At 51.6% G+C, this 8,842-nt stretch overlaps 1 protein-coding gene across 1 annotated transcript in view; it reads left to right on the top strand.

Annotated features, from left to right (window-relative positions):
* The first annotated feature begins 322 nt into the window (after positions 1-322).
* TOP3B (topoisomerase (DNA) III beta) overlaps positions 323-8,842 on the top strand; it is a 24,837-nt gene continuing 16,317 nt past the window's right edge. Inside the window, exons 1-4 of the mRNA XM_011947335.1 lie at positions 323-707; positions 5,418-5,585; positions 6,746-6,877; positions 8,517-8,623. Coding sequence (XP_011802725.1) covers positions 5,516-5,585; positions 6,746-6,877; positions 8,517-8,623 — 309 coding nt within the window. The 5' untranslated portion in view covers positions 323-707; positions 5,418-5,515. The remainder of the gene's footprint in view (positions 708-5,417; positions 5,586-6,745; positions 6,878-8,516; positions 8,624-8,842) is intronic.

The raw sequence follows: 8,842 nt of genomic DNA, 5'->3' as shown, positions 1-8,842 counted from the left end.
ATCGAAAGAAGCTTGCTATACACACATCGGTACATTTTTATTATTTTAATTATTAACAGCAAAGATGTTTTCAAGCCAGTTTTCATAATCATTGTAATGATAATTGTCGTGATTGTCTCTCTGTCGTGGGGAAGAATCTGGGTGCAGGGCTTGGGGATCCCTGCGGTCCGCGGCGTGGAAGTGCCGCTTCCTGGGGTGCTCCCGGAATCCGCGAGCCACGGAACCTAAGAACGCCGACCCGTCGAAGCCGGAGGGTAGACGCTGGCACACCGGACGCAGGGACTCCAGAAGCGGCTGGACCCGGAAGCAGGGGTGGCCGGTGGCCGTCCCGGGAGCAAGGACGGGAGCTGGATGCGAGGTGTAGCTGCGGATCCAGCTAGGTGAATGCGAGGTGAGCGGCGGGCTGTGGGCCCCTCGCCGGGCGGCTCAAAAAGGCGGGAAGCGCAGGCCTTTTTCTGGCTTGTTTCCTCGACATTGGCCGGCGGAGGACCTGCGAGCTCGGGAGAGGGCCCGGGCCGGGCTCTGCATTCTTGTTGCCTCTTCCCTGGCGGGGGTGATCCTCTCCCGCGGGGCTTGCTGTAGGGGTTCAGGGAGGTGGAGATGGGCCCGCCCTGTGCCTGCAGGGAGCAGGCGCTGTAGTTAATACTTTTTTTTTCCGAACCCTCCCACAGCAATTTGAGGTGAGGTCTGCTGTCCCAGTCTCACAGGTAGGGAAGCTGAGGCTGAGGGAGCTGTGCAGCCGCTGGGGCCCAGATCGGTGCAGTACACGCCCAGGCAGCTTCCACTCGCCGCCCCTTAGGCCCTGGATGGGTTTTGAGGGCACCCAGGTTCTCTGACCTGTTATCTGAAAATGAAGTAGGGTACTTTTGTGAACAAATTAGCTGGAATCCAGGGGCAATAATTTCTCGCAGAAGTGAAAGGTAAGATGTTCCCCGTCTTGCCTTTTTATCTTCTCACCTTTGGAAACAGGACCTGAGAGGCCAGCCTAACTTGGTCTTGATGGCTAGCCAGTCCTGGGATTCCTTTGCCAAGGTCACCTGACACTAGTGTGAATTGTTCTGAACCTCCATTTACTCACGGTTTTAAAAAATTACAACACCTGCCTTATGGGGTTGTTGGCAAGACTGAATAGTGTTTGTAACTATGGTGTGCCTAGTACAAAGGAGGAGCTTAAGAAATGGTTGTTTCCCTCTTTTCCTGATTCTAGAAGTATTTGGTAAAGTTACTGAGATAGTAAATCCTAGGAGTTTTAATGCTATTCAGACCACTGCTAGGCCTACTCCCAAGCTAAATCTGCTTGTTTCTTTTTTTGTGTTTGTTTTGTTTCAAACCAAGTCTCACTCTGTCGCCCAGGCTGGAGTGCAGTGGTGCGATCTCGGCTCACTGCAACCTCCGCCCCCTCGGTTCAAGTGATTCTCCTGCCTCAGCCACCTGAGTAGCTGGGATTATAGGCACGCGCCACCACGCCCAGCTAATTTTTGTATTTTTAGTAGAGACCGGGCTTCACCATGTTGGCCGGGCTGGTCTTGAACTGCTGACCTCAGGTGATCCACCTGCCTCAGCCTCCCAAAGTATTTGCTCACCGTCTGTTTACCATGAGAATGAAGAAAGCAAAACCCCTGTTCTCATGCTGGTTACTTACATTCTAGAAGCTGTAAGACGAGCCAAATAAGTAGATGAAGGCTGTACCAGGTGTAGTGGTGAGCGCTTCAGGGAAGCAAAGCTGGGCTGCTGTTCCATCAGAATGCTCACAGAGGCAGGGCAGGATCAGGCTTGGGGCACGGGATCCTGAACAACCAAGTCCAGCCACTGGAAATCTGGTCTCTCTGACCCCACAGTCCCTGCCTAGGATGCTGGCAGGAGTGCCTGGTCCCTGGTGTGCCCTCGTTATGCAAGCTCCGCCTCCTGGGTTTAAGGCATTCTCCTGCCTCAGCCTCCCGAGTAGCTGGGACTAGCTTTTTGTATTTTTTAGTAGAGACGGGGTTTCACCATGTTAGCCAGGATGGTCTCGATCTCCTGACCTCGTGATCCGCCCGTCTCGGCCTCCCAAAGTGCTGGGATTACAGGCTTGAGCCACCGCGCCCAGCCTTGAGGAAACATTTTAAGACAAAACTTCCTACTTTGGAAGAGATGGGAAACTCACACCCTCACAGAACAATCCGCCTCTGCTGCGAGTTTTCCCTTTTGGCGTCTGGCTTCCCAGGGTGAGGGAAGGGGAGTACCTAGGTCTCTTTTAAACCTCACTTCTGGGCCTCTGATTTTGGTAGAATCAAAACTTCCCCAGAACAGAGAGCAGAGGCCAGCCACAACCACCTTGGTTGTTCATTCATTCACTCAGCAGGCATTTAATGCATGCTGGGTGCCAGAAATATGGCAATGAACCTGACAATTGTGGGAGAGACAGATGGCTGACGCCAGATGCAGTCTTCAGGAGAGGGAGGGGCAGGGGTCAGAGCAAGTAGACTAAGGGGGAAAAGTGGCCTAGGCCGAAGCCTGCTGGCACATGGGGAGGAAAGGTGGGTGTGCAGCAGAGCCGTGGGAGATGCAGCTGGAGCTGTCATGGGCTGGAGAGCGCATCTGCAGACAGTGCCATCATTCCACAAGGCCTTGGCTCTTTCACTCTGGGATGGTTGTGTATTTAGGGGAAACATCCACTTACTTATTTTGAGGAAAAAAGCAAATTGTCATTTTATTTGGGGCAGCTTTCTGGTCAAGTTTACTGATTTCACTGTGGTCCTGTGATCTCTTAAGTGGGGAACAAGGTTGACAGCCCAAGGCCAACCTCAGACTTCTTCCCCTGCACAGCATGACGAGCAGCAGAAGCCCCTTTAGTGAAGGAGGTTCCTTTGGCATCCTTCTGAACATGCCCTTTCCAACCCTCCTTTATTTTTCTGGTTTTATTTTATTTTAAAGTCCCCTGTCTTAGTTCTTGTCCCTCAGTCACTTGTGTCCAGGTGCTAAATGTAAAAGGTACAAAAGAGAATGTGGTGAGGCCTCCCCAGCCCTGACCTCCAGGCCCTAACACCCATTCCAGGTGACTGCTTGGACTGTTTGTTTTATGTTCTATCCAGACATATTGCCTCTTCATAATCAAATGCACACGTCTGCACACGTATGTGTGATCACAGATGGCAGTGCTCTTTACACATCGTTACGTGCCCAGCTTTCTTAGCATGATTTATCTCAGTGATCTGATCCACGTTAGTATGTACCAAGCAGATGCTTTCCTTTCTAATGCTGCCAGATGCCAAGGACCTCACCTTCCCTGCTCCTGCCTGGACTCTTCTCCCAGGTGTCACCCAGCCCTGCCCTGTCCCTCCCCTGCTCCCATACTACAGCACGCATTCTGGGAGGGCAGGACCTGGTGTTGCTTTGTGCTGTGTTCCCTGCATCCTGGAGTAGGCCAAGCATGTAGTAGGTGCTCAATAAATAACTGGACTATTATGTTCATTCCGAGGAGTAGAATTGCTGGGATGTGCACTTGTACTTTGAGAGGGATCGCTGAATTGCTGCACATAGAGGTTGTTCCCATTTAGCTTCCCCACACCCTCGTCTGCTGTGTGTGCAACGACTTTGAGTCTCTCCCTATATGATAAGCACAAGCTCATTATAGTTCTGAGTTTCTTCCGTGAGTGTTGTTGGACATGATGCGATACCACAAAGGTATTTACATGGTTGTTTTTCTTTTCTTTTTCTTTTTTCTTTTTTTTTTTTTTGAGATGGAGTCTCACTCTACTGCACAGGCTGGAGTGCAATGGCATGATCTCGGCTCACTGCAACCCCCGCTTCCTGAGTTCAAGCAATTCTCATGCCTCAGCCTCTCAAGTAGCTGGGATTACAGGCACCCACTACCACACCTGGCTAATTTTTGTATTTTTATTAGAGGCAGGGTTTTGCCATGTTGGCCAGGCTGGTTTGAAATTCCTAACCTCAAGTGGGCCGCCCACCTCGGCCTCCCAAAGTGCTGGGATTACAGGCGTGAGCCACCGTGCCCATCTAGGTGGTTGTTTTTCTTCATGCTGAGATTATTTTATTTTGCTTTCATTTTTTTTGAGACAGGGTCTTGCTGTCACCTAGGCTGCAGTGTGGCTGTTCTATTTGCAGGTGTAGTCATGGCACACAATAGCCTTGAACTCCTGGCCTCAAGCAAGCGATCCTCTTGCCTCAGCCTCCTGAGTGGCTGACACTATAGGCATGTGCTACCACACCCGGCTCATGAGATTTATTTTAAAAGCACATGTTTTTCCTAATATTTTTCTGGTTTCATTGTTTCTACTCAAACCTTTGCTAGATCTGGAATCAGTTTTAGTGGGAGTTAGGAAACAGGAGTCTAACTTTATTTTTTTTCCCAGCAGGTTTCTCAGTTGTCTCAATACAAGTCTTTTTTTCTTTTTTTATTACAATGCTATGTTTATAAACATCAGTGCTACATTTATAATGATTGAAAAAACAAAAAGGGTTCATGCGGTTTTCTTTTACTTGGCTAGCAGGTATTGAATGTCATGTGTCAGGCACAGAAAGCTGTTGCAAAGACCAACAGTGATTCAGAACAAAGCCCATCATGTCCTATTTTGGGGGTGAGGTAGTCGCTGATGATGGCATAATGTGAGTGGGTTGGAATGGTCACCTAGCCCAAGAGCTGTGGGCACAGGAGGGCTGACTTATCCTGCCAGTGGTGTTGGGAGACTTGAGCTGGGCCTGTGGGCCATCCAGCTCCACCCTCCAGGCCTGGTGGAGCTTTCTCTCAGGCAGGGGAGCGCAGGCATAGAGGCTTCAAGTGAGTGTTTGCTTAGATGATGATATTTGATTTAATTTGGCCAGAGCATGGCCTGCAAAGCAAAAGGTGGAGTGGAATAGGTAGGAGATAGATGTGACAGAGCCCTGATGTCTGCTTGGTGCTGGACCGACTAGCCAGAGGGTCTCAGGCCCATCATGGATCAGAAGGACCTGGGGAGCCCAGCCTGGACATCTGCATTTTGTAAAGTGTCCTGGGGCATCCAAGTGCTTAGCTGAGGGGGTGTTGCTGCTCTCGGCCATGATGGTTCCTCTCTCCAGGTGAGTCCACCTGTAGGTGGAAGAGCCAGTCCAGAGAGGAGGGCCAGGCATCCACCTGGCCTGACCCATCACTGGAGATCCCCAGGTCCCGGCATCTTCCTAGCATGGATCTAGGAATCAAATTGACCTAAGGAGCCAGATTCCCAGGATCATCTTAGCCACTTCAGTTGACCTGGTAGTTTTGTTTTTGTTTTTGTTTTTGTTTTTTTATCTCAGATGTCTTCAAGTGTCCCTAATTCCCTAATTTTTCTTCTTCTTGCCTCAGGTTGGTCTTGTTTTTTCTTTGTTAAAGTGAGTTTCCTTGTAGTGGTATAGGTTCTTTTGACAGCATTGCTATCCTGAGTGTCTTTTCTTCTCTTTAGGGGTCAGCATTGATAATAGTGCTGTGCTGCAGAAGAGTGGAGTCTAAACTTTTTCACTGCCAGTACCCCGAAACTGGAGCGTAAAGGGCTGAGACAAGATGAAGACTGTGCTCATGGTTGCCGAAAAGCCGTCCTTGGCACAGTCAATTGCCAAAATCCTCTCTAGAGGTAGGAGAAACCAGCCCTGCGCAAGCTTTCTTGCTTTGGTCTGTAAGCACAGCCGTTTATGTGTTACAGGACATTTCTTTTTCCTAATGTGACTCCACCCTGGCTGGGGTAGATTTGGTTCGGGTCAGCAGGTGGTAATGAAGCATCTCAGTATGTCACAGTGGGGTGCATTTGCTTCCATTCCTGGCAGTGTGCCAAAGCTGGGGTTCCCAAAAGGCACAAGGCACAGCTTACAATGAAGTGGAAGGACAGTCATTGTCCATATGCCAGGCCTGGCAGGGCTGTTAGGTACAGGTAGCAGAAACCAGCCCTGGAAGGAAGGAGACACAGCCAGGACCACACCCCAGTTGAGGTCTGATGAGGCTATGCCCCAGGCATTGTCAGCCCTGGATACTCCCACTGCCCTGTGGACCTCACGTCGCTCCGGAGTAGCCAATGGACTGAGCTGTGGCCACAGACACTACTGAGACACCAGGGAGCTGGAGAGGGAATGTCTGCCACTCACCCCCAACTCTGGCCACTGGGGTGGTTGGTAGGGTGCTGTTTCCCCCCATCTTTGAATTCCCTCCAAATAGGAAGGGTTTTGGATGCTGGGTACCCGGAAATGACAGGCACCTACCTGACCTCCCCTTGGTCCAGCAGTTGAGGGGGGAAGAGACCCTCGTTCAGCTGAGAAGGCATGGTCCGCAGAGGACAGGAGGCCCAAAAGGGGTGCCCAGTGCCCGGTGCCCAGAACCTGAGAAAGTACGGCTGAGTGTGGTCAGTGGAGAGGGTGAGAATTCAATAATTAGAAGGTCCCTGGTAACCTAGAGTAGATCTAGAGTCCCATTTTAGTAAACGAATAACGTTTCAATGAAGTGAGGCAAAAATGGAATTGAAGAGTGAAAACGTAAATACAAAGAAAGAGCCCACCCCTGCCTTCTTGCCCCTGGCTCCTGGCAGCCTGGGGTTCTGCATCGAGAGTGCTCTGTGCTAGGTTATTGGCAGATGCTGTTTTCCCTGAGTGCCGTCCCATCTCTTAGTGCAGTCTGCGGAATGCTGTCACTCACCATTCTGAGGAAGGACTCTGGCCCTCTGGGAGGTGGCATCCAGGCTGGGGTCTCCACAATGTCTTCAGCTCAGCTGAAGCAGCCAGTCACTTTGTGCTTCCTCATCCCCAGGGAGCCTGTCCTCACATAAAGGGCTGAACGGGGCCTGTTCAGTTCACGAGTACACTGGGACCTTTGCTGGCCAGCCAGTGCGCTTCAAGATGACGTCTGTCTGTGGTCACGTGATGACCCTGGATTTCCTGGGTAAGCCCCTCTACCCTCCATCCTACAGAAGGGAGTTCTGCATGGCACTGGCCAGGGTCCAGTTGAAGCCAGGAGATTCCTCTAGGCAGGGAAGTTTGTCCCAACTCCATGAGTCATAAGGCCAGCAGATCATGGAGTGGTGATGAGAGGGTCCCTGGGTGCGGTACCCAGAACCCAGGCTCTGGAGCTCAGCCCTGGGTCCCCATCATAGCAGCACCCCCTAGTTACTGCATTCCCTGTGCACCGTCCTATGTAGACAAAGTGGCGGCACCTATCTTAGGAAGGGCTTGACCTGTGCAGGCACTTGAGAGAAGACTGCTGCTGTTGCCGAGTTGACCATCGTCTGCCGGTCATTTGGTGGCTGTCGTTGTCATTCCTATATTGTTACTGTTAGCAATTACCTTGGAAGTGCTGGTATTAGTGACCTGCTGGGTGTAGGTATGGGGCCGTGTGGTTGGCAAGAGTCTGATCCAGGCTCTTCCCCCTGCTCTGCCGGCTCACTGGCTGGAGACGAGGGTACTGACAGCCTCTGTGAGTTTACACTTCTCATAGTGAAATGGGTCTCACAGCAGTGCCATCTGCTTCCCAAGACTGTAAGGATTCAGTGTGACAGTGAGGGCAGAGCACTCAGCACAGGGCCCGGCACACGGCAAAGCCTCAGCCCTTGTTCTTGCTGCTCATTGATGACAGTGATGACAATGATGGTGACTGAGTTGTGTGGCTGAGCATTTGGACCCCAAGTTTTATCTCCAGCTGGCAGGTGGGGAGCTGGGATTTGAATTTGGCTCTGTCTGACCCCATTGTCCCAGGATGTAAGAAATGGGGCCTAGGAGGATCGCTTGAGCCCAGGAGTTCAAGACCAGTCTAGACAACATAGTGAGACCCCCGTCTCTACAAAAAAAAAAAATCTTTTTAAATCAGCCGACGTGGTGGTGCGCACCTGTAGTCTTGGGAGGTGGGAAGATGGATTGAGGCTGGGAGGTCGAGACTGCAGTTAGCCATGATCGTATCACTGTACTTCATCCTGGATGACAGAGCGAGACCCCTGTCTCAGAAAAACAAGAAATGGGCCTAAAAGAAAGCCAGACAGCTGAGCATGCAAGAACTGGGCCTCTGTAGATGAGTAGGTGAATGTGCTGGGCATGAGGCTCAAAAAGATGGGTCCTTTAACAGGAATGACTGCGCACATGTGTGCCCCCACAGAGTGCTGGGTGGAAGGATGGAGTTCCAGAAACTCAGGTTGGAAGTGTCAGTGAAGACACCAGTGGTGGGGTCCAGTGCTCAGGCAAAGAGAGCCAGCCCAGGAATGATGCTCCCAGCCACAGGGAAAGTCCCGGAAGTGAGGCCAGAGCGGCAGCCCCCAGAGAGCTTGCTTGGCTCCTGTGGTTGGCCGGAGTGTGGTGTCAGCTCAGCAGCCGAGCAGAAAGGAGGCTGGATGGAAGGGGGTTACCAAAGGCCTGAACCCACATCCTGGCTCTGCCTCTGATCATCATGATGACCCTGGGCAAATTGTTCTCCAAACTTTCCCCTCCTCATTTGTGGAAAGAAACCAAAATCATCCTGGAGTTATGATGGTCTCGGAGGTTGAGCCCTTGTGAACTGTGAGGTGTGACTCAATGTCACTGTGACTGGTTTGTAGGAAAATACAACAAATGGGACAAAGTGGACCCCGCAGAACTGTTCAGCCAAGCTCCCACAGAGAAGAAAGAAGCTAACCCCAAGCTGAACATGGTGAAGTTCCTGCAGGTGCGTGGGGCTGGCCTGGGCATGAGCCCACCCGGGCTCCCCACCCTCCACAGCTGTCCTTGCCCACCCTTGCTTGAGTCCTAATCCCCCTTGGACAGGGGGGCCTTTGCTAGCTCTTTCTGTGAGTGCCCCCTGCTGGCCCACGAGGCACCTGCAGGCACCCCCAGCACACAAGGCTGTTGCCATTGCCAACCCTCAGTCCTGGAGAGCAGGCCTTCT

This window comes from Colobus angolensis, unplaced genomic scaffold (genome assembly GCF_000951035.1).
Source record: "Colobus angolensis palliatus isolate OR3802 unplaced genomic scaffold, Cang.pa_1.0 Scaffold260, whole genome shotgun sequence".
NCBI lineage: Eukaryota > Metazoa > Chordata > Mammalia > Primates > Cercopithecidae > Colobus > Colobus angolensis.
The sequence above is the reverse complement of the archived record's forward strand: the minus strand, read 5'-3'. Positions and strand labels throughout refer to the sequence as shown.